The sequence below is a fragment of the Hoplias malabaricus genome, chromosome 2 (genome assembly GCF_029633855.1).
Source record: "Hoplias malabaricus isolate fHopMal1 chromosome 2, fHopMal1.hap1, whole genome shotgun sequence".
Taxonomy (NCBI): Eukaryota; Metazoa; Chordata; class Actinopteri; order Characiformes; family Erythrinidae; genus Hoplias; species Hoplias malabaricus.
The window spans coordinates 58,199,415-58,224,917 of record NC_089801.1 but is presented as its reverse complement, the minus strand read 5'-3'; the positions used below and the strand labels follow the sequence as shown (position 1 = coordinate 58,224,917).

The 25,503-nt window shown below is 37.3% G+C and overlaps 2 protein-coding genes across 2 annotated transcripts; both read right to left on the bottom strand.

Moving 5' to 3' along the window:
• Positions 1-8,058: 8,058 nt before the first annotated feature.
• On the bottom strand, positions 8,059-14,366 carry LOC136677295 (nuclear factor 7, ovary-like). Its single transcript, XM_066654794.1, has 6 exons — positions 13,956-14,366; positions 11,273-11,353; positions 10,933-11,160; positions 10,802-10,824; positions 9,452-9,570; positions 8,059-9,354 (listed from the first exon to the last, which is right to left on the bottom strand). Exons 1-6 carry the CDS (start codon positions 14,364-14,366, stop codon positions 8,846-8,848), a joined length of 1,371 nt encoding a protein of 456 aa, XP_066510891.1. The 3' UTR covers positions 8,059-8,845.
• Positions 14,367-15,470: 1,104 nt separating this feature from the next.
• Positions 15,471-24,295, bottom strand: LOC136677285 (E3 ubiquitin-protein ligase TRIM35-like). Its single transcript, XM_066654782.1, has 8 exons — positions 24,259-24,295; positions 22,196-22,255; positions 21,239-21,411; positions 19,979-20,074; positions 19,663-19,893; positions 19,537-19,559; positions 18,698-18,816; positions 15,471-15,898 (listed from the first exon to the last, which is right to left on the bottom strand). The coding sequence occupies exons 1-8, from the start codon at positions 24,293-24,295 to the stop codon at positions 15,786-15,788; spliced, it is 852 nt and encodes a 283-aa protein (XP_066510879.1). The 3' UTR covers positions 15,471-15,785.
• Between the last annotated feature and the right edge of the window lie 1,208 nt (positions 24,296-25,503).

The window sequence follows — 25,503 nt, the reverse complement described above, 5'->3', positions numbered from 1 at the left end:
AACTCATTTCTTTTGTGCTCTGGAAGCTATTTGAATAAACCCACCTTTTATAATTTAAAGAACTGTGTAAAGAAAAAATCTGGTCTTATTTCTCTGGTGCTGCTTTTATTTTAAGTGGATTAATTGCAGTGTAAACACACCTAAATACACTCAGTGCTAACAGTGGGTGTAGTAGTAGTAACAGTAGATTCAGTACAAAAAAAAACAAACCCTGAATATTTTATTTTGTCTAATATGTTTCACTCTTAACAGCAGAAGGGCCACTGGGTCTTTGATTACAGTAAACATTGAGGACTTTAATATATTCCACTAGTTTCTTCAGTAGAATGCAACAGAGTATTCTTTTTAATAGACAGGTTGGGCAACTGTCCCCACTTATTATTCATAAAGTAAGTACATTCAAGAAATGCTGAACTAAACACTACAGGAATGTCCTCCTGGTCCTGTGGTCACATTAGATAAAAATAAAGGCTGGCACACTCAAGATAAGTTCAACATGATGCTTTTGGACCTGCTTTTGGAGAATTTAAGTTAAAGTTGGGCTGTCAAATTATAACTTTCCACAATGTCACATTATGCCATGATGATCCCAGTCCCATGAATTGTTGATATTTACAGATTAAATACTTCAATATTCAGCCATATTCATTTTGTTTTTGTGTCTGTTTTTGTACTTTGTGGCTGAGATGCTGTTCCTGGATATTTCCATTTCATAATTATAACATTATTTAAATAGAATCCTATGACTAGGTACATGACTCATCTTGCGTCAAGCAATCGAAACCAGATCTGTCTGAAAGTAACAAAACAGAAACAGAACCGTCATCGGGGTGTGTGGTAATATCCCTTAGGTACGTGGTGCACCCATTGTGTCATGTGTGTAAAAGGATAAAAATCTATTGGGAGGAAGTGAAGAATAAACATGCAGCACTGACTTAATGCCAATGTTTTAGAGGAAAAGAAAGTTAAAGAGAATGATGGCAGGATGTTTGATTGTGAAAAGCTCCTTTATACCTGTTTCACACACTCAGCCAATCACTCATTCACTCACAAACAAACCTGTGGATTGACTGGGTTTGATTCCCTGCTCAGGCAAAGCACAGATTAATTAGTATTGATGTTTTCAGCTGGTATGGTATGTATTAATATTGATAATAACAATGATGTGCAATTATTTGTCATTGTACAACGTACAGCGAAATGTGTCTTCCGCATTTAACCCCTCTCTGGCACTAGTGCACTAGGGGTTGTGAACACACACCCATAGTGGCGGGCACCTGGGGAGCGTTTGGAGGTTCAATGCCTTGCTCAAGGGCACTTGAGCCGTGGATGTTCCTGATGGTCCTGGGGATCGAACCAGCAACCTTCCGGTACCAAGCCCGGTCTCTAACCATTACCAGCTGTGGATCCAGCACCCTGTAACAAGTTCTAAAGACCCAAACACAAACAGCCACACAGGGACACCATATATATTTAAGTTCAACTGATTCACCTCAAAGTAAAATATTATTATTAAAATGTGTTCCATATCTGCATACATTAAAACCGAATGTTCTGCATTAAAGTGCTTTGTGCTGAATTAGGATTAAGACTGTTTTCGGCAAATTGTTATGTTGATTCAATATTAAAACACTCTTTGCTTACACTGAAGCCTGGAAGCACAAATCCCTGAAATATATATTTTTCATGTTGTAACATTTCACACTTTACTATGTTAAAATATAACTATATGCAGTTTATATTATGCTGTATCATATATCCGATCATATTGGATATCTATTTATTTTTTTGGTCTATGTTCTTTTGTCCTTATAAATATATATTCCTATGACTAATATTAATATCTCTGTGTGGACTCAGATTAATTTCTTGTGTGTAATAAACATTTTGAAATAAGGTCAGTCTGAAAGTGTTAATTAGACACCAATCACACAATTATAATCAGAATCTGTTATTTGTTCATTTATTTTTGAATTATTTAAGTTTTGTAGTTATGTATTTTTGAATATTTAATTAATTGTCACTGAGGACATTTGGTTTCCATGATTCTGATGCATTCAAATTAAGCAAGAGAATATAAAAGATATAAATGGAGCCTCCAATTCTGTGTTTGCAGCAAAGAGTGGGCATGAAAACTTTGGGACAAAATTTCATTCATTCATTTTCTGTAACCGCTTATTTAATTCAGGGCAGCGGTACTTTGGGACAAACTTCATAAGAGAACTCTCAGACAGTTAAAAAAATATTTCTCAACACAAAATTGACACACATTACAACAAAAGTGCTCGATTGTTCTGTGGTCCAAATCTGACCGCTCTGGTCATGAGGAAGAAGAGGATCAGAAAACTGTGACTATAGAATTTTGAGCAGTGAAAGTTTTGTGTGGAGAGAAAATGGCAAAATGTCCTTCTCAAAAACTGCAGCAATTAGCCTCGTCTGTTCCTAAATGCTTAAATATTATCGGTAAAGCAAAGGAAACATAATACAATGGGAAACACACTTATTTCCTAATTTATTTGTGTGTGTTGAAGGCTTAACATTCTATATTTGTTTGCATATACAAAAAAGTACAATCAATTAGTGAAAACATGGAAAGTTCATTAGTGCTTTTTTTTTAGTTGAATACATCTTCAAAAGAATGAACACAACAAACTTTTACAGAAACAGGTGTTATACAAATGTATATATTTAACTTATTACATGTGAAAACACACTCAAATGCACTATTAAAAGGAAATTTTATTGAAGTTAAATTTACCTGTCCATTGTGTCTTTGAAGTTCTGAAATGAATTTTCAGGGTTATGTCACTTCTCTTTCAGGAAACCTATTTTATTAACGTGTGGATATAGCAGAGCAAACTCAAAATGCTTTTACACGTAAAAAAATACTAGAATCCTCCTCAATCTTTCAGATTTGTTCAGAGAGGTCAGAACATGAATTTTCAATTTCTTTAATCTCTTCATGTCTCTGTTTTATTTTCTCCTCCTCTTCTTCCCAGTGGGCACTGATACTGTCCTCTTCCTCCTTTATGAGAAAGCTATGAAGTTTCTCAAACTCTTTTTGTATCAGTCTCTCTGTCTCCTTAGCCTAAGACTGAGAGAGAGTAGAGGATTGTGGTTCAATCGCAGTTATAATTTTACTGTGAAGTGGATTAAGTGGTAAATTAACAGATTATCTGGAGCTTGTGTTTAGACAAAATCAACCAAACTCTTTTTTGAAGTCAAATTTTTCAGCTTGGTCTTCATTTCTTGCAATGGCCCTAAGGATAAGGACAAGGATAAGGATACTGTAATATGTGTAAAGATTCAAGTCAAAGAGATATATTTATTAAAAGTATCTGGAGGTCGTTTGTGCAGTTTCTGTACAATAAAATTGCAACATTTTTATATAGAGTTGATGTGTGGCTCGTTGGCTTCAGGTTGCATTCCTTGATGCCGCAGCAGATAATTGTATGAAGCATGACAGTTTCTAATGCAATGCTGTCTGGAGGCTTGAAGGTCACACTTATTTAGCTGCAGTGTCTGTCTTTGCTCTACAGTGATTTAGATTTCTCAAGTTCTCAAATTCTGAATCTTTTCCTAATTTATGCTTATAGTGGGATTGTTCATAACAATGCAAACTGAATATTCTATAAAGTTTTTATTCTCATTTTTCCTCTGTCATGTGCTTCTCTCTCTCTCTCTCTCTCTCTCTCTCTCTCTCTCTCTCTCCCTCTGTTAAATACATGATTACAATGATTATTTTTTTTCCACTCAGGGCAAAATAAATCTACAAAAAAAGAAAGTAGAAAACTAACCATTTTAATCATTTTAATTATTTATTTTTTAACAATAGTAACGATCGAGTGAGGTCATAGTAAAATATATTTTGTTAATATTGGATATAAATTAGGGCGGCACAGTGGCACAGCAGGTAGTGTTGCAGTCACCACAACTGGGCTTTCTGCTAAAATCTGGTGCCTCTTCTCATCCACAAAATATTCACAGGCGTCTTTCAGAACCAGATTGTTAATGAGAGTAGACTTCAATGCACCTCTGCAGAGTGGACACTCTTTTGGTTCTTTCTGGCTCCAAGACAAACCCTACAGAAGCTGTGACTACAAGGGAGAACCACTGGATCCTTAAAGAATTCTAAGCACCTGAGGTTCTCCAGTGAAGAGTGAGATGAAGCCATTTCTCCTGAACTGAATCCACACAGTCTGGGGTGTTTCCTCTGAAAAAGTAAAAATAAAACTAAATAAATAAATTAAAAAATAAATTTCAGCAATCAATTTAACAAATAGTAATTCATCTGTTGTAGGATTAGTGTTTATGCTCCTGTTTGAAACAATTATTAATTTGGGACATTTAGCCTCGCTTGACCTTCCAGCAAAATTGCAACATTAGCTGATTTAAAATATCATGGTTCTGTTCTGGTAAATCATATGATTCTTTCTCTTTAAGTTTCACTTTCACTGAAAGAGAACTTAGTAATGTTGTTTCAAGGAAATGCTTGCTTGTGTAATCTCTGTCTCCTCTGGGTATGGATTTTTTTTTCTAGAGTCTGTATATTTCTGTTATTTACTTATTTATATATTAATAAATCATTTAATATAATTTAATTTAATTTAAATAATTAAACTAAATAAATAAAACTGAACTCAAATCATTCTAAATTAAAATCTAAACCATAAACAACTAAACTAACCTTCAGACCATATCTATTTAAACTTGAAAGTAAAAGAATAAATCCAAAAAATAAATCTATAATACATATCAAACTAAACGTAGTGTATACATAATATTAATTAGACAAAGAATCACAGAATATAAAGAATAGTAATAGAATTTGACAACTTTTTTGACAACTCCAGCATTTAATCTTGAATTGAAGCCATACCTTGTGTTTTATATTTTTTGTTTATTTTTTTTATTATTACTTTTTGTTTTACAAGTAAAGCCAGTCACTTGTTTCTGGTTCATGCTGACCCCCACCCCAACCTCCTTAATGAGCCTAGACATACTGGTCCTTAGAGTGGCAAAATAATAACAAACAATCTGTGTTCACAGACGGTGGTTTTGGGAAGTGTTGAAACCTGTCAGTTTGTAATGCAGTGCTGCCCGAGGGCCCGATAATCCACAGCCAGCTAATAGAAGTTTCAGGTCGTTCTTCTCAGTATTCTCTGAATATGTTTTGTCTTAGTGTAATGGTTAAGATTTGAGTTATGGTTAGAGTTAGGCTAAAGGTTTGGGTTAGGCAGTTGTGGTTAATTGTCCACATATCAAGGGTTTGGTCTGTCATGTGTTTTTTCCCTGTCTTGTCTTCTAGCGATGCCCTGCACCTATGAGCCCTGAGCATCACATGATTGGGTTCACAGGTGTTCCTAATATGTCCTCCATTTGTATCCTCAGCATTTGTCACCATTATTTCATTAGATCACTCAGTGTAACTAACGCATTCTGAATACTTTGGATACTTCAACATTTTAAAACCACGTGAACGTGGCAATCACGCCATGTTTATTAAGAAGAAAATTCTGCAGCAACTAGCTGAATGTACCAGAATGTTCCTAATTTTCACAACAAGTGCTCTGCAAAGAAGTAAGTACTTTAAATGAAAACATGTTCAGTTATTATAGTATTCCCTATTTTCACAAATAAAATATGTTTAAGAGTGAAACTTATTAGACAAACATAAAATATTCTGTTATTGTACAGAATTTACTGTCACAACTAAAAACACTTAGCACTGAGTTTACTTAAGTACATTTTGTGCTTAAACAAAGAAAAGGAAAACAATCCAAGCCTAGTTTAGCCTGACTGACATTAGCCATAAAGCCACTGTCACAGAGGTGTTTCTGGCATTTCAAAAACAGGAAAAGCACAAAATACACCCCCTTGTCATTGGAAGGTCTGGATACATTAATATCAATGTCTTTGTTTACATGTGGTTTTAAATCTGTGAGTGTGTTGTACAGAGAATATGGAGCAGGGAAAGAAATAAATGCAGAAATGAATAAGGAGCACTAAGTTTTGTTCATAAAATACAACACCAGCATCAGGGTTTTTCTTGTTCATTTCATTTAAAAATAAACACTAGACAATCTACCACCAAAGAAAAAAGACCAAGAATGTTTTGTTGATTTTAAGGATTACAATTACTTATTTACTCAGTGTAACAGGTTAAAGCGCATGAAGTTTAATGTGGCTGTGCAAAACTCTGTGGAGTATTATAAACACACTAACACCACAAAATGTCTCCCCACCCCAAAGACACACACTCAGGTGAAAAAGACAAATCCAGCTGTGCTCCTTTCTCTCTTTGAGATATAATACTGTGTAAATATTGAGTTCAGAGGTGTCCTGCTGAGCTTGTGAACTAACCAATGCTGAGCCAAGGCTCTGATCATAGCACATGGTGTTGCGCTAAACACAGCCCCAGAAACACACGCAAATGGAGCATGTTCTTGCCTTATTTCCTTTTTTGTCATTAAAAATGACATGAAACAACTAAACCATCACATTTTTACAACCAGTGTTTAAGAACCATGCTAAACAGAGTGTGTTTACATGAGCTTACTTTTAAATTTTTAAGCATCAGGGTCTTTATTTTAGCACGGGTCAGTTAAATAAATCAGTTTATTCAGATGTAAAGAAACCCAATTAATAAAAACTTCTCCTATTCTTCTTCTTTCGGCTGCTCCCTCTCATCAGGGGTCGCCACAGTGGATTAACCATCGATCTGGCAGTTTTAACACGGGACGCCCTTCCTGACAAAAAACTTAAGCAATTAAAATAAATATATAAAATAAATAAATAAAAAGCAGAGGTTGCCCTGCACAAAGTTCACTCTCCTTATTTTTATTTTTTGGGTTTTTTTTTCTGCTTAAACGTGAAATACTGTTTAAACAAGACAGTAAAAGTATTTCTCTCCTGGCTGTGTTGAGCCAGCTCCATAACCTTGAGGTAACAGGCAACTGTTTTATTTCAAGGGCTTAAGATATTCATGTTCACTGTAGTTTATTCATTCATTCATTCATTCATTATCTATAACCGCTTATCCAGTTCAGGGTCCAGAGCCTACCTGGAATCATTGGGCGCAAGGCGGGAATACACCCTGGAGGGGGCGCCAGTCCTTCACAGGGCAACACAGACACACACTCACACCTACGGACCCTTTTTTTTGAGTCGTCAATCCACCTAACAATGTGTGTTTTTGGACTGTGGGAGGAAACCGGAGCACCCGGAGGAAACCCATGCAGACACGGGGAGAACACACCAAACTCCTCACAGACAGTCGCCCAGAGCAGGAATCAAACCCATAACCTCCAGGTCCCTGGAGCTGTGTGACTGCGACACTACCTGCTGCACCACTGTGCCGCCCCACTGTAGCTTAATTTGAGAATTAATACATTTCATAAATATATTAGTCAGCGCAGCACTGTGGTGCAGCAGGTAGTGTCTCTGTGACAGCTCTAGGGATCTGGAGGTTGTGAGTTCGAGACCTGCTCCAGGGGACTCTCTGTGAGGTGTTTGGTGTGTTCTCCGCGTGTCTGCATGGGTTTCCTCCCACGCTCCAAGAAGACACGTTGGTAGGTGGATGGGTGACTCAAAAGTGTCCGCAAGTGAGTGTGTGTGTCAATGTGTGAATGAATGAATAAATGAATGAATCTCTTCATGTAATCCTTTAATTTCCCCCAACGTCCTTTATTCTGAATACAATGTGTTTACATTGTAACAGTATCAAAATGATTATTTGTTGTATATTCTAAATACATAACACTTTTACATTTATTTCTTTACTCTCCATCACTTTACGTGTGTGTGTGTGAAAAAGAAAACACTTATGAGGTTGCATTTATCATATTTATTGGTATGTTCATATTCAATATTCCTGTGTATAACATTCAAAAATTGTATAAATATTACCTTTATGCATGCAATTACAACTATTTTACTGAAGCCCATGCAAACGTCAGAACACACACACACACATATATATATATATATATATATATATATATATATATATATATATATATAGAATGATAAGGTATTGTACTGAAAAAATGACCTAAAACCTACTTACATAATGAAAATATGGTAGTGATTAAGTGAACTGGCTTCATTCAGTTTAAATAAAGGACTTAGAATGAAACAATATTTAACAAAGTAAATAACTCATTACCATAAGCAGTATTCTATTATTCTATGGTGTGTTCTCCCTGTGTCCGCGTGGGTTTCCTCCGGGTGCTCTGGGTTTCACGTTGCGTAAAAACACACGTTGGTAGGTGGATTGGAGACTCAAAAGTTTCCGTAGGTGTGAGTGAATGAATGTGTGAGTGTGTGTCGTCCTGTGAATGACTGCCATGCCCTCCAGTGTGTGTTCCCACATTGCGCAAAACTAAACTACAACAAAAAAGAGCAAAAGAAAGGAGAAAGATAAACTATTCACTAACATCCCTCATTGTATGTATGTCAAATGGTCCCTCTCTTAATTGAGTTAATTTTTTTTTCTTAAAACCTCATAATCTTTTGTTTAAGCTAATCATATTTGCCTTCACTTGTTTGGAATTCAGACTATTTTTCCCAATTATACACAAGCTTGTTTGACTGCTCTCAAGCTGTGCCACCATATAGCAGATTTTTCCAACAGTGTCAGTAACGACACTCCCCAATCAAGGTTCTCTACAATAAAAGGCTGTCTCAAGTAACCACTGTTGCGTTCTAAGTCCAGGACTTATATGTAACACAAGAAACTAAGACTGATAAACACAAGAAAAAAAGACACAAAAAGATGAAGATGAATCACTGAGGGAAACCAAAGCTGAAAAGGACCACCCTATGCCTAGTGAGATTCCCTTCTTCAGTCAAACTTTTGGCTACTGACTGGAAGTATTTTCAAAGAACTACCATTACATGCTTGAAATACTGGATAAATCTTTTCACTGGAAATTATATTAAATGAATGTAACTGCTCATTGGTGTCAGGGTTCAGAAACTGTACTCGATCTGCGGAGAAATCGAGCTGAACTTTGATCTTGTGGTACCTGATGTGAGGGTTCAAATTATTAAACGAATATTGATTGTTGCTAAATCCAATCGCCCATATTCCATTTTCAGGACTTATTTCTGTTTCCATTCTCTTTACAGACTCCTTTGTTACCCCTACGATCCAGTCAGTGCTGTTTCCAACCTCCACCTCCCAGCTGTGGATTCCTGAGTCAAACCCTTCAGATCCCAGGACAAAGGGTTGAACAGAAAACCTCTCTGGGTTATCCGGCAAGTCCTGCAGCTGGCCATGTGTAACTTTAACCAGGTCTTCAGACAAGGAGAGGGTTTTGTTTGCAGAGTTTGGGTCCAAAATCACTGGAACTTTAAAAGAGTGTTTTTATTGTATAGAATTATACTATATATGAAACATAGAGCAGTAATGAATTTACAATTAAATAATATTACAAAAAATACTCACAATGAGGACATATGTCCTTCAGCTTCTCCCACACATTGTATCTCAGGTTCCCCAGGTGTTTGGCAGCATCAATCAGAGCTCCTGAATCCAGTGTAAAATTTTGCAATGTGTTCTGAGCACTGAAACATTCAACACCACTATTTTAATATGAAAGAATGATTTACTCATTAAAACCATGACATTTCTCACAGAATTGAAAACAGTTTTTCTAATTAAGAAGATAAAGACTAACCATATAGAGCAGTTATAAATGGTCATAGACTCATACATGTTACAGAAGTGATGTGTGTTGTGCACCAAGCACTCTAACCATTAGACCACAGCTGCCCTCTACTATTATCAAAGGTTGATTTATTTATTTATCTATTTATTTGTAGAAGTGCCCTTCAGTTTAGCAAAATTTGTTTTATTACATGTAATGTTTATTAAAAAAAAGGGCTTAAAATGTATTGCTGAATACACAAACATCTTGTTTATTGGCCCCTGAAAAACACCATTCAGGCACAGTATTGAATCTTGTATTGAAGTCAGATTTCTGTCTCAAGGAGTCACCCTTCACCAGAAGAAAAAGTGCTCAGTTTCACATTCTGCAATTTTATAAACATTAGAAAAAGGCTAGAATGCCTCTGTGCACTTAACTACATAAAACTTTGTTTAAATTACAATCATATGTCCTTAATCCGGAGTATTTAACTTTTTATTTGATATAACACTTATATCAATATATTGGTTGAAGTTGGTTTTGTAGGAAACTACAAAAATTCGTAGTCAATCATTTTTGGCAGGTGGTGTGTTTGAAGAAAACTCACAATTGGCAGCTCAACAGAAGAAAAAAAAACTTGTGTAGAGTGAAGATGCTTTTAGCTTTCATATGACATCTGCTTTGTGTATTTATTGCTTACATTATATGTGCTATGACTGTATCAGTACACATGAGCAGAACAGCAGACCTATGTGATGTATAGGGTCATTTTAATTTTGTCAATAATTTGGAGGTAGATTGACCAGAGGAGGGTGGGTCTTGTTTCCTCCCAAGGTTTCTTCCTCAGCTCTGAGGGAGTTCCTCTGTGCCACTGTCGCCAATGGCCTCTCTCACTTGGGTTTTTTTACATTTCATGTTAAAACTTCTGTCATTATTGCATTTCTTTGTGACACATAAGTTGTAAAAAGTGCTACACACAAACATTTGATTTGATTTGATCTGATTGTGACTCAGAAACTCCCAAACTCAGTAAATAAAAGGAGTGTTCATATAATTTTAACAATGGAGAGCAGATGGCAAAAAAATCAGATTATCCAGTGTTCTGTAGAATTTATGTATTTTATGGGTTAAAATAAATAGGATTTTACCTCTTCTCATCATCCTTGTATTTCTGAGAAAAGATAAAAAAAAAAAACATTAGATAAGATCAAAAAATTAGGCTTCTTACATTCTGACTGGGTTTGTCTGAAGAGAGCTGTATCAAAGAACAACCACTTACCTGTAGAAATGTTACACCATCGCCCTTCACCATTTTTTTGAGTCTGCTGATTTCAGCAGCGAGGAATTTTCCTTTGTGTAGTTCACCAATCTTTTTTGTTACACTCCAGCTCTTATTATTCTCCTCCTCCTTCAGTGCAGTGATCCTGGACATTTCCTCTTCTTCCAGGAACTGTTTAAGCTCCTGAAACTCTGATTTTATCTGCCTCTCTATCTGCTGGACCTGAGACTGGGCAAAAACATATATTTTGTTTGGTTTTTATAGAACAATTTTCCAGAAAAATCTGAAAACTGGGTAAATTTCTTTGGAAAAGCTGGTTGTGTCAAGTCCGTACACATACCTCAATTTGGTCTTTTACTTTGTGGAACTCTGACTTTCCTTGTTTAGTTTTTAGGTCCTCCAACCGAGCCTGGATCCTTTCCTGAAAAGCACATTCTTATTAAATCACAGCACACAGTAAAACAGTGGATATCAGCATTCACATTTTATATTTGGCCAAGCATTGCATCCCAAAATATTTTATTTCATTCTGCCTTATATTGTGTGTACATTACTAATTTCAGATTAACATATTTTTTTCTTTATACCCAAGCCCAACGCAGTGCTCACCACTTCAGTGTACAAGACCTGAATTTTTCATATATTGCCCAGAGTCTTGCACTGACACCCTTCACATATTATGTTGGTAACTTGATTAAGTACCCTGATTTCATCTCCTCTGACTTTTCTTATCTTTCCTAAGTGAGAACTTTCCTTCTTCTAACTTTGACCAACATCTCAGCTCTAATCACTATTCTTGCTACACCTGCTCACGCTTAGCCTCACTGGCTAACTCCCTGCCATCAATGCTGCTATCTCCAAGAGCCCTGTGTGCTGTCCATGAGTGCCTGCTGTCACCATTAATTCTCTGTTCAGCATGTCAGTGGATAATTGAGCTGTCCTGTTTGGCAGGTGAGTTTCTATAGATATCACTGTCTATGCCAGATTTTTTTCTCTCAGATTTGAGCATGGGCTGTGCTAGGTGATGTTGGGGGTGGAAAGTGTATTACAATCACGATTGTAATCAATTCTGATTGCAATCAAAACACGTTTTATGAAAATCATATATTTTCTCACTGCTCTCCAGTTGGTTTGCGATGGAAACAAGTCTTATGTGTTTACGGAGCCCCAGAGTTCCAGATTTTTAATTTTTTTGTTAATGAGCAAAAAACAAACTGTCTCTGTCCGGTATGCTAGGCTTTCTTCATCCCTCTCTCTCTCTCTCTCTCTCTCTCTCTCTCTGCTCATCTGACATCTGAGTATATTTAGACAACAGAGAGACTCCAATCATCCAAAAGCATGAACCAAGATGAGGATATTGCTTTATTCCTGCTCCACAGGTAGATAATATTGATGAATTATCGTCAATATTCTAGTTATAGTTTTGAATTATATTTTTAGTTATATTTTTAGTTTTGAATTATATATTTGAATCACTTAAAATCTCAGGAGACGGCTAACTGCATTACCGAAAGTGTTACAAATGTGTTTCTGTGGTGATTAAAACAGTGAATAAAAACTTAGAATATTTACACATCAGACACATACAAACAGCAGTAGTTTTTCTCCTCAAACACACCATTTCACCTTGACATGGAGCTTTTTAACATAAACAAACCTAAGAGAAGATTTCCCTATGTTCATAGATGTCCCCGTTAAGGAAAGGAGATACAGTGTAAAGGAGACAGAAGAGAAAAATCAAGGCTCGGAGAAGAGGTAATTTAGAGAACTGACAGTAGAGAAGGGGAACTGGAAGACCCTTAAATGGACAGTGAGAGCTTACATTAGATGAACATGTGTGAACAGTGTAAACAGCAGTGCTTACATTGTGTTTAAATATAATCTAATTAATGTAAATAATCATTAAAAAAAAGGGTTTCAGGTAAATAAACAAGAGAGAGTTTGTTTGTGTCTAGTAAATATTGCTTAACACATTGTTTAGTGCAGGCAGCACGGTGTCGCTGTCACACAGCTCCAGGAACCTGGAGGTTGTGGGTCCGAGTCCCGCTTCGGGTGACTGTATGTTGGTGTGTTCTCCCCATGTCCGTGTTGGTTTCCTCCGGGTGCTTCGGTTTCCCCCCATGCTCCAAAAACACACGTTGGTAGGTGGGTTGGCGACTGGTGTGAGTGTGTGAGTGAATGTGTGAGTGTGTGTCGCCCTGTGACGATCCTGAACTGGAAAAGGATTAAAGACAATGAATGAATGAAACATTTTTGAGTGTTTCTGCTGATTTACCCTGAATGATTTACTAGATCAAGAGTGTGAGTAGCCAAAAGTGAGAACAGAGAGATACAGAAACATGAGACAGTGGGTGAATGGAGAGGGAGGGAGGAAATAAAAGATGAAAATAAGAGAATGATAGGTAATGCTATGATAAAGAGAATGAAACTCGCTGTGTGTCAAGAGGAAGGCTGTGTGCTGTCCAAATGCCATACCGCAAGTGTATTTACATTCGCCCTTTCTGTGCTCTCTCAAATATTTATTATTGGTGCATATTCATTTTTAAGGTGCTTCTGTTATACTGTTTTATATATGAAGCTATATCAATAACATAAGTATCTGAATCTGAATTCTGAATATTTGAGTTATATTTTATATTTGAATTATATTCATATGGCATTTGATAAACTTGAACCTTTTAGTTGGAGAAATATTCAGATTTTAAAAATCTGATTATATTTGAATTTTTTATAATCTGATACTTTAAATGTGAATTTTTCAAATCTGGATATTACACCACCTCAAAATTTCAAGTTTATCAAATGCCATACAAATATATTTCAAATAATCAAAGATTCCAGATTCAAATATTTGTACCATTGACTATAGCGTCATATTTATATCAGAAACAAATATAAATGATTTTCTCAGGGAAAGCAAAGTGCACAGCACATCAACTGAACCATTTAAATAAATTAATCAAATTGTAGTCACTAAATTAAAGAAGCTGGTTACTTTAGAACAATAAGAATTGTTACTTTACCTTCCTATCACTGACAGCTTTTTTGATAGAACAAAAACTGTGCATCTGATGTTCCTGAGACAAACACTCCACACACACCACCTTCTGATCATCAGTACAGAAGAACTGCAATATCTCCTGATGTTGTGGACAAAGGAAATCCTGAGACTGGGTTGAATCTCTGCCATTCTTTTTCTGTAGGAAAGATCTGCAGGCCATCTTCAGTGCTTGGTTTATGATCGGACTTTCAGAAGGTGATCGTTTCTTGCAAGATTTCTTTGGACATTTTCTCACTCCACGCAACCAGCGTTTTTCCAGACAAACACTGCACAAACCATGAGAGCAGGTAAAGACTACATTTTCTTTACAGATCTTTTCATTGCAACCAGCACACTTTAAGTCTTTTTCTGGTGAAGCCAGAGATGAAGCCATTACGGTGTTGTCCATTCGTATGTAATAATTAAACTGTGTTTTCTAAAAGTATTCTCTTAGCTGAAAACAGGTAAATCAGACAATTAATAAAGTGTACAATCTCTTCAGTTCTGCCCAGTTCTACAGCCAGTGATGGTCTATTACAGGTTACATGGCTATGGGCTTTATTTTATACCTGTTCACAATGGGCATGGCTGAAACACCTGAAATCAGTGGCCAGGTTTGTGTATCCATAATAAACCGAAACTAAAACTATCTGAATGTCAATTCATTTTTCTTTCAGGAATAGCGTCTGTTAACAGAAACTTACTGAAAATAACCCTGAGCTATCAGACACACCCATGTTCTTGTTGTGTCAATCAGATCAGAATTTATGGGGAAAGAACTGTTAACTTTACAGCTTTTGGAAAGATCCAATTGATGTCAGGACACATCTGAGATTTCAAATAAATCAAACAAAGCAGTATCTTCATGGAAAAGAAGATTTAACAATGCCACTCAAAAAAATAATTATGTGTTTTTATTGTCATAACTTTTCATCAATATAATCTCCATGGCCTGCCCCTCTCTCTCTGCAGTCCCAGAGCAATGGTCAGCTGAGGGAGGGGACAGTGCTGTTCTATGACTGAGTTGAAGGTGGATGTTTGGGTTCTGTGGGCATTTTGGACAGAAATAGAGTGTGCCATACTCAAGGTGACTTCAATATGATAAATGATGTTTTTGGATCTTGTTGGGATTCTGTGGGATTGACTCATTATTTTAGTTTTGGTCAAGCCTGTAATGCCTGAAATAATGCTAGTATAACTATTTGTTGGATATTTGAGACATCAGTGTATTTGTATCTATATTTGGTAGAGGCAGACACTTGGTTTGTTGCAACTTGCTCTGAGTTTGTGTTCTACTGTTTTGTGGTTGAAATGTTATTAATCCAGGATAATTTAATTTCATAAAAATAGCACTTACATGGAAATGCATTGCCAGGTTAATGTATCTGCAAGGAAAACTGGAGAATCATCAATGATTTCCAAAAATAATTTCATTTATTTTATTTGTCAGACCACAAACTTTGTTGTGGATCCTATTTACATATGGCTTGGGGTTTGCATGAAAATTTATACTTTACAATTGTAGATGCAGTTAGGATCTCTTCTTCACAGACAGTGATTTTGGACAGTGGTTCCTAAGCCCATACAGTGATTTCCACTACTGCAAGGCAAGGCTAATGCCTGACCCTTAGTCTCTGTTCAAGATTCTGGTCAAACAGCACCATCTATTGGTAACTTACAGTAAAGAGTATTGGTAATTGGTCACAGTAAAGAGTAGCAGCCATATTGGGGATAAACTCATAACTCAAACACACAACTCAAAAAACTGTCATATTTAAATTAATTTAGTGTTAGTCCACATTTACATATACATTTAATAAATATAAGTATGGATCTCTGACCCATTTATCAGTGTCATGTTTGTAAACAGCGGCATGGTGGCGCAGCAGGTAGTGTCGCAGTCACACAGCTCCAGGGGCCTCCATACTAAATACATAAACACATAACAAAACTAACAATAAGACAGTAATTCGACAAGGAAATTTGAAACTTGTAGCTCACTAAAAATTACTGTCAACATACAATGTAATATGTGACAGCACAAACCATCTTTTTATGATCGACTGTGCCCTACGGAGGGTGAGTTTCTTGGGTTTCGGTCTTGGCTTCAGGGGGGCACGGAAATGTCTATCGGTAATCACTAACACTTTCAGACAAGAAAAAGAACAAATTTTTAAACTTTAATCCAAACCAGAGAAATAATTAAGGGTGACAGTCGTGATAAAACATTATCCTCCAGTATTTTGGGTTATATTATTTTGGGTGATTTTTTTTATTTTCTTATTCAAAAAGTTTTATTTTAATTTCAGATTCAAATATCTCACTTTTTACTCCATTACATTATGAGAAATCTTTCATTACTTTTGTCTCATGTGGTGCATATAAACATTGTAACTTTCAAAAGGAAAGTTCACACCAGTCAGGTTACAGCACATACTTTGTTAAATAGAGTCAGCATCAGTGCAGCAGCGCTGAGTGCCAGCAAGAGTGTGTGTGCCAAAAGGACGGAGGAAAATCCAAACGTGCCGCAGCAGCCCTGACATCATTACGCATCTTTTTTTTGTCAAATAATACAAAGTCTTTCCATGTTTTGGCCAGTGTGTTTATGAATAAATGCCTACAATGCTTAAGTGATTTTTATTATTATTAAACTTAAACTTGTAACTAAGTTGCCAGTAAACCAAAAACCAAAACGGCATAATCACCGCAGTCGGGTTCACCTATTGGACAGAGTTTGCTTCAGTGTTTATTGCTTTGATACTTTGAATAGATATCAGTGACTAAATAATTAATGACATTGTATTGAAATAATGGTGAACCAAGAGTGACTTAGGATTTTTACCTAAAATGAGTCGATTAATCAAGAGTCTTGTTACAAAAATGATTATAGGACATTAAACGTGTACCTTGGGTATCTGTACTTTAATACATTCAAATACATTATTTATGTACTTTGTCCACCACTGCCTGTAACAAGAAAACGACTGAGGAATATGTGGCTAGTGTCTGTAGTCACTTACACACTAAACCACTGGAGTGAAATAAGATGATTACTGAAGCTTGTGTATGATCTATGTGTGAATAACTCACTCAGATTCAGACAGAAGAACATAGAACCACATTAGAGTTTGACGTGCTAACAGTTGAGTTTCCTGTGAGGAAAATGCTAATGTGGCTAACTGGCTTTTTTTGCCACATTATATGACAATGTGCAATCCAAGCCATATATTTGGCTAGGTGCTTTATTCAATTTAATATTTTAACTGTATCTGATAATCACAAAAACCTAGTTGCTGTTTCTGCAGAAATGCAGTTTTCCACAGGATTAATAAAGTCATCTAAACAGAGACTGAAACCTTGGCTGGTAGAATCCTCAGTGGGACCTGGCTAAGTGTAAAAAAACAAGGGAATATTTTCTCAGTAAATTCATGTGTGTGTGTTTGTAATATGGTGTTAGTGTCTGGATCAGTGAAATTCACACGGCCTTGCTCCATGTCCAGATCCACACGGACTTTTGTAAACTTGGGAGCTGTTGAAGCCCATGAGGTTTTACCTTTGAGCTGGCATATTAATAATGATTCATTCAAATAATCCCTGGTTCTAATCGCTGATTCTTTAGTGACTCCAAAACCCCAATGAGGATTGTTTCCAACTTCTACTTCCCAGCTGTGTCTTCCTGAGGTAAGTCCTTCAGAGCCCAGTATAAAAAACATAAACTTCTCTGGGGAGTTTGGACCAGCCATTGCAGTATCAAGTGAAATGCTACTTAAATCCTCAGACAGTTTAGCCTTATGGTTTGTGGTGGCAGGATCCAAAATTACTGGATCTTTTTAAATAAAAAAAAAGAGAGAGAGAATAAAAAATGCTTTTAGTAAATGGGCAGTATTACAAACACCACTTTCAGAAAAGTTGGGATATAATATAAAATTAAATTAAACATTTTTAAAACTGAAAAATCTCAAAGAAGAGATTTCCATTGTTTTCACTGATACATCAAGAAACATCACATGAACTCTACTGCAAAAGGAGGACGCCACACATCAATTATGTGAGGAAATGGTTGGACTCTAAGTTCTTAGTTTCTGTGCTAACAATGAAAGGAATCATCCAGACTGTTATCAATAATATGTGCAAAAGAATCTCTCATGGTATGGGGGATTGCATCAGTATTCATGGCATGAGTGACTTGCACATATGAGAAGGCCTTCCTGCCATCCAGATCTCTCCTATGGTGCATCATGAAAAGGAGAATCAGGAAATGGTGACCACAGATGTTTGAACAACTGAAGTCCTGTATCAAGCCTCAGTGGGTAAAATTTCCACTTGCAAAATGTAAAAAACTTGTGTCCTCAGATCCCAAATATTTAAACAGCGTGTTTGGAGTGTGTTGCAGGCATAACATTCATAATGTGTTTATATTTACAAAATACAACCAAGTTGTTCAGTGAAAGCATTGGAATTTTTTCAATTGGAGTAAAATAAATCTTCAAAGTACTAATAAATCACAAATTCTTGCTGTTACTGCATTTTACACTATATATATATATATATATATATATATATATATATATATATATATATATATATATATATATATTTTTTTTTTTTACATAAGTTAGAAACCCATATGTAAACTTAACTCATAGTTCTCATAGCACTTTGTAAAATGAGTGTATACTATATACACTATATAAGGAGTACGTATTATTATGGACATCCACTCACAGTAATGACAGATGTCCTTCATTGTTTCCCACACTCTGAATCTCAGGTTCCCCAGATGTTTGGCTTCATCAATGACAGATGCTGAATCCACCTGTGGATCCTGTGCTGTGTACTGAGCTCTAAAGACATTGAAACAAATGGCACACAGAATACAATTCATTCATTCATTGTCTGTAACCCTTATTCAGTTCAGGGTGCAAGGTGGATGCAAGGTGGGAACACACCCTGGAGGGGGCTCCAGTCCTTCATAGGGAGACACACACTCACTGACAAACTCACACCTCAGACAGTTTTGAGTCTCCAATCCACCTACCAACGTGTGTTTTTGGCACATGGGACAAAAACGGAGCACCCGGAGGAAACCTATGCAGACACGGAGAGAACACACCACACTCCTCAGAAACAGTCACCTGGAGTAGGACTAGAACCCACAACCTCCAGATCTTGTTCCACCCTTTATCAAACCAAAACCTCCAAGAACCACCAAGATGTTTTAAAGACAATCATACATTTACGAGAACATATTTTTTTGGGGGAAATGGTATTAAGTTGATTAAGTTGAATTGAAATAAATAAAAACTAGGAGAGAGGACAATTTCATTTTAAATGTAACTTTTCATTATGTAAAATACTGGGATTTGGGTTCCCTCTCTGGAAAAAAAGTTGGGGGATGGTAACTTGCAGATGTAATGAACTCTTGTGTGCATTGCCTATGTTGTATTTCTTTTAACACAAATCCTGTTATCTGTATGTGAAGTCTAAAATAAATTAAGCTACTTTAATATGGTAGGCCTCACTTAAATTCACAGTGAAAGAACTCATTATAACAATTAATTTACCTCATCTCTATATCTCTGATGTTCTGAAAAACAACAAAAAATAAATGTATCAGTCAGAGTGGCAGTCCTTCTCTTTCACCAATTATAACTTTTATGATCATGGTAGAGCAAAGGCAAATTGCTTACATGTAAAAAAAGACCATCATTAGATTTAAAGTCCTTCTCAATCTTTTGGATTCGTTCAGAGAGATCAGAACACAAATCTCTGATAACTTTAATCTCTTCATCTCTCCTCTTTATTTTCTCCTTCTCTTCTTCTCTCAGGGCACTGATCCTGGTCTGTTCTTTCTCTCTGAGAAACTGGTGAAGCTTCTCAAACTCCTTTTTTATTCGTCTCTCTGTTTCCTTAGCCTTAGACTGAGAGTAAATACTTGTGAGTCATTAGCTATTGGAATTTATTGTGAAATTAATTTATGTAAAAGTTGATAAAATACAGTAGTACCTGGAGCTTTTGTTTAGTTAAATCAATAGAAGGTATTTTGGATGTTAGGTTTTCCAATTTGCTCTTCAGTTCCTGCAGCGGCCCTTGAAGCTTCCCCTGAAAGTAAAGATGTTAAGGATTCCATCATCTGCAACATCTTATACAGTATACGAGAATGAGAGAGATTAATCAGTCTATGTCTAGATTAATTTCTTTTTGACTATAGTTTATTTGTTTTAAAAAGTAAGTAAATAAATAAATAAAACTTGCAATATTTGGCTTTTATCTTGGTCTTGGTTCAATATAGCAATACCTTTTTAGGGTAAACACTTATGAATTAGACATTTGGGCTTTTAGTCAATATTTTTTTTTATTTTAAACTGGACAATCAATGAAACAAAACAAAACAAACAAAAAAAAAAACAAAATAAAAGATAAAATTTAGTCATTCTAGTGCTATATTCCAGTAGCTGTGTGCTTTACACCACTGCATCTGATGCTTCACATTGTGCTTGATGAAGTAAGGCTTGGATGCAGCTGCTCGGCCATGGAAACCCATTCCATGAAGCTCACTATGCACTGTTCTAGAGTGAATCTGAAGGCCACATGCAATTTGGAGCTGTGTAGCTATTGACTCTGCAGTTGGTGACCTCTGTGCACTATGCCCCTTAGCATCCGCTGACCCCACTCTGTCTGTAATTTTATGTGGCCTAGCACTTTGTGGCTGAGTTGTTGTCGTTTTGTTATAAAACCACTGACAGTTGACTGTGAAATATTTAGTAGTGAGGGAGTTTCATGACTGGACATGTTGCACAGGTAGCAACCTATCACAGTACCACGCTGTAATTCACTGAGCTCCTGAGAGTCACCCATTCTTTCACTCTCTGCACGCCTAAGGTTTTATAAACCTGTGAACATGGAAGTGATTGGAATTCGTGAATTCAATTATTTAGATGGGTGAAACTTTTGGAAACTAAGTAAATACTGAATTTCTCCACTCCACTCCACTGAGACTAATAAAGGGTTATCTTATCTGATCTTATCTTTATATATATATGTGTGTGTGTGTGTGTTTGTATTTAAACATGTATGTGTGTGTGTTCCTACATGCATTATACTCTACACTTGATCACCTCCACTGACTGTACAGGAGTACACAATGCAACGGAGTGTGTGCAGTGTACAAGTGTTGCTATGTTGTAACTGGAGCTGAGAAAGTGGAATGTTTTGACACAGAGCTTTAGAGTTCCAGAAAGTAATGTATAAAAAAATCATATTTACCTTGTGGTCACTGGCGGCTTTTTCAATGGAGCAAAAGCTGTGATCTCGATGATCAAGCGTCACACACAGCATACACACCAGCTTTTGGTCGTCCTCACAGAACAGCTGCTGTTTCTCAGCGTGCTCCAGACACACCACACCTGGGCTTTCTGCTGAAATCCGGCGTCTCTTCTCTGCCACAAAATATTCACAGGCGTCATTCAGAGACAGATTTTTAATGAAAGAAGTCCTGCATATTTTTCTACACAGTGGACACTTCTTCACTACTTTCTTGCTCCAGCTTCTGTCCAGACAATCCTTACAGAAACTATGACTGCAGCAAAGAATGACTGGTTCCTTGAAGATTTCTAGGCAGATGGAACACTTGAGGTGAAATGAAGCCATTTCTACTGAACTGGATCCACACCAAGTCAGAAGAATGTTTCATCTGGAAAATCTTTTACAGCTTTCAGTTTCACAAAATGAAACTAATCTTTAGCCCTGTAAGTAGTTATGAACACGCTTTCTGATGCATACAGCAAACACTACAGCACAAAAGAATATTCTGGTTCTGGTCTGGTTTAGAGATGTGTAACATTTCCTGTTTTATTACAGAATTAAGCCACACCTATAGGTGTAGTGTCTATGAGTCACATTGCTTTTTCTCTCTGAGTTTCATTTTTGCCAAAGAGACAGTAGTTTTGTGTTTTTCCAGGGAAATGCTCTCTGACATCATCTCTGTTTCCTCCAGATAAGGATCTAGTAAAGCAAAAACCTTCAGACCAGTTTCTTGTGTCATCTTCAGTTATTGCTGAATGAAATTCCTCCTCTCTCGTCCTCTGAAGTGGTTTAGGAGAACTTCAGCACTGTTGGTGTGGTGGATTTAAACTGGATATCTGTTCTACAAATAAAAATTGTCCATTTATATATTGCCTCAATATCTTTAAAAGGGGAAGGGGGTGCGACTTCAAGTCTCACCAGCAGACGACGCCCAGAACTCCAGCCCAATACCCTCAGAGGTCCCCCTTGTGGCCCCAGCTAACATAGGGCATGGGCCACACTTTACATAATGTACATTGTACGTTTCCTGGAGTACTAGAGAGACACCAACGTCCAGAAACTAATTCCTTGTGTGTGTCAAAATACTTGCAGACTGGGTGCCTTGTAGTTTTTAGATAAGCAGGCTGAGTCAGTATGGCCCTACATTAAACACAAAACCAAGCACAATGTTTTGCACATCTATAAACAGACAAACATCCATGATATAAACAGACAAACATTAGCATTGCATTATTTCTGTTAGAATTCATTCATTATCTGTAAGCGCTTATCCAGTTCAGGGTCACGGTGGGTCCAGAGCCTACCTGGAATCATTGGGCGCAAGGCGGTAATATACCCAGGAGGGGGCGCCAGTCCTTCATAAGGCAATACACACACACACACACACACACACAATCACTCACCCACGGACACTTTTTGAGTCGCCAATCCCCCTACCAAAATGGATTGGACTGTGGGAGGAAACCGAAACTGGAGCACCCGGAGAAAACCCAAGCAGACACGGGGAGAACACACCACACTCCTCACAGACAGTCACATGGAGTGGGAATTGAACCCAAAACCTCCAAGTTTCTGGAGCAGTGTGACTGCGACACCTACCTGCTGCGCCACCGTGCCACACCCGTTAGAATTATTAATCACTAAATAAATCAATTACCACAAGGCTTTGGGTAACAGAGCCAAATAAACACATATATTTCTTGTTTGTGTTGAGACAGAGAAAACCTGAACCTCTCTGTCCATAATAGAAAAGGAGTGGGGTCTGTAATCATTGTGACTAAGTGTATGTAGATGGCAAACACTCTATTTGAGTGGCAGGCCCAGTTGCTTTGATGTGATTGGCTGTCCAGGATGAAAGTGCCTAAGTGACCTTGTATTTACCACCTTTAGTGGCAGAATAAATCATGTTTTTATTCATTATACACACAGAGCACAATGGTTCATGCAGTCCTTCTCTATAGGACTCTCCTGGAAGTCTTACATTGGTCATCAGAAACCCGATGTTACATGTTGCTCAAAGAGATGATGATTTTAATCTCTACACCAATTACACCTCTATACCTCCATATCAGCACAGGGCCACATTTGTGATGTATTCATCTCTGGAGTTTCAATGTAGTGCTTACTATGGTCCTGTGGCAGTAGAGCTACACCACAAAGGGAAATTACCTCACATCCTCTGTGTTAAAATTGGTGTATGGTCATTGATACTCAATCTTTATTTTGATCAACTCTGATAGTTCAGAGAAAGAAAGTAGAGCAGAGGAGAAAAAGACACAGAGAGGAAGAGACATTTCAAAAGAGAAGTAGAACTGAGGAGAACAACACTCACACAATCTTAAAGACAATGGACTGGAGTTTGGGTGAACAACAGTGAAGCTGGAGCTCAGTTCAGGATGAAGACCCTCCTCATCTTCACCTTCTTCCTGATCTCAGGTCAGTTGTTCTACTTCAGATTAAAAATCTTACACTAGTGTCACTCTCACACAGCTGCAGGGTCGTGTGTTTAAGCCCTGCCTCACGTCTCTCTCTGTGAGGAGTGTGGTGTGTTCTCTCTGTGCCTGAGTGGGTTTCTTCCAGGTGCTCCAATTTCCTTCCAAAGTCCAGAAACACATGGTGGTAGCTGGATTAGACATAATTCATAGTTCATAGGTGTGTTGCCCTGTGATAGACTGGTACCCCCTCTAGGGTGTGTCCACTCCTTGTGCCCACTGATTCCTGTTAAGCACTGGACCCACTGCGACCCTTAACTAGATAAGCGTTTAAAGACCATGAATAAATGAATTGAAAACATGCAGATGTATTCGTGTGTACATTTAATGAGCTAAGTCATAGAGGGGAAAATCAGTGGTTATTACCTGGTACTTTTAACTCACCTTTTAGAAACTCAGGCCTGATTCAGATGGAACTGAATGTCCAAGTTCTTTATATACAGGACCTTTACTTCAGCCATGGACTGAGGTAGGAGGACAGCACTGTACCTTCACTCCCACAACCCTCAATCTTCTTGCCGGTCATGGGAATTGAACCAGTGAATTTGCAGTCCCAAGCCTGTAGGCAGACCCTGAAGTTGGCCTGGCTAGACTGGGTTTGGATGCCCCTTCAGGGGTATGTGTTCTGAAATTAGTTGGATATGAAAATATTCTGTACTCACCTGAAACTCAAAGTCTTTAACAATACGACAGCATGTTGGGTGCAAAGAGATATCATCACTGGTCAAAAGAGACCAATCAGAGCCTAGTATAAACCAACAGGTCACATCAGGGGGCATGAATGTTGGTGAGGTACTTGAGGTAAATTGGGAGTGGGGTTGTTCCAAAACATTTTGTGGTATTTCATTAAGCAGAATAACAGTGACTAAATGTACACAGTAAACTACTGCTAATATTCAGTTTCTTGATTTAAAGGAACACCACATAGGTATTTGGTTTATTTCGTAAGACTACCCCTAGAGTTTGAAAGTGTAATTCACTTTATAACACTTTCCTGAAATCAAGGAGGAGGGGGAGGATTCCTACCCTATTCCAAAGGTTACATGTGCAGTTTCTGCAGTGCTGAGCCTGGAGTAGCACTGACAGAGGCTCTATTTTCTCTGTTACAGCTCAGTGGAACATCATAATGATACCGAAGTTGTAATTTTAAAGTAAAAATGTACATGTAAGGTTAATTTGTCACAGGGTCGGTATTCATGGAGACATAATCAGGGTTTTTAGCATATTTGTTGGACAGCAAGCAGCTAGAGGTTAATTCATTGACGAGTGGCTGTAGTAATAAAATAGTTAGGTTTGTGCATGAGGGGGAATGTTTTCGAGAATGTGCGCAGGCTACAAATATTGGTAGATGGGTGAAGCACGAGATTGGAAATTGCTGGTGGACGTAGGTAAAAAAAACTGCAGGTCTCAGAGGGAACTGCGTTAACTACACTGAGGTCAGACATGGTGCTCTTCTCTGAAATTAAATTGAGTTTATTTCATAGAGTTAACGGTTCCATTTGAGAATGCAGTAGCTGAAGCAAAAGGAAGAAGTTGAAGTGTGCTGACTTAGTGGCTGAGGTGAGAGAATGCAGGTGGCAGGCACGTGTAAGACAAGTGGAGATAGGTGTTAGGGGATTTGTAGCCAAATTGGCCACATCCCTGCTTGAGCAGTTTGGCATTAGTGGCCGGAAACTAAGGGCAGCTGTGAAGGAGTTATCAGAAACAGCTGAAAGGTCTAGTCAGTGGTTGTGG

Bases quoted from the DNA above. Each gene is read 5' to 3' on its own strand.
- LOC136677295 (XM_066654794.1), bottom strand. From the start codon at position 14,366: ATGGCTTCATCTCTGGCTTCACCAGAAAAAGACTTAAAGTGTGCTGGT. The intron at 9,571-10,801 runs GTAAAATCCTAT...TGAATGTTTCAG, and splicing joins TACAAGGATGATGAGAAGAG to TGCTCAGAACACATTGCAAA. The intron at 9,355-9,451 runs GTGAGTATTTTT...ACTCTTTTAAAG, and splicing joins GAAGGACATATGTCCTCATT to TTCCAGTGATTTTGGACCCA.
- LOC136677285 (XM_066654782.1), bottom strand. From the start codon at position 24,295: ATGACCGGCAAGAAGATTGAGGGTTGTGGGAGTGAAG. The intron at 21,412-22,195 runs GTGAGACTTGAA...ATTTTGTGGCAG, and splicing joins GTTCTGGGCGTCGTCTGCTG to AGAAGAGACGCCGGATTTCA. The intron at 19,894-19,978 runs GTACTACTGTAT...ATTTACTCTCAG, and splicing joins TAACTAAACAAAAGCTCCAG to TCTAAGGCTAAGGAAACAGA.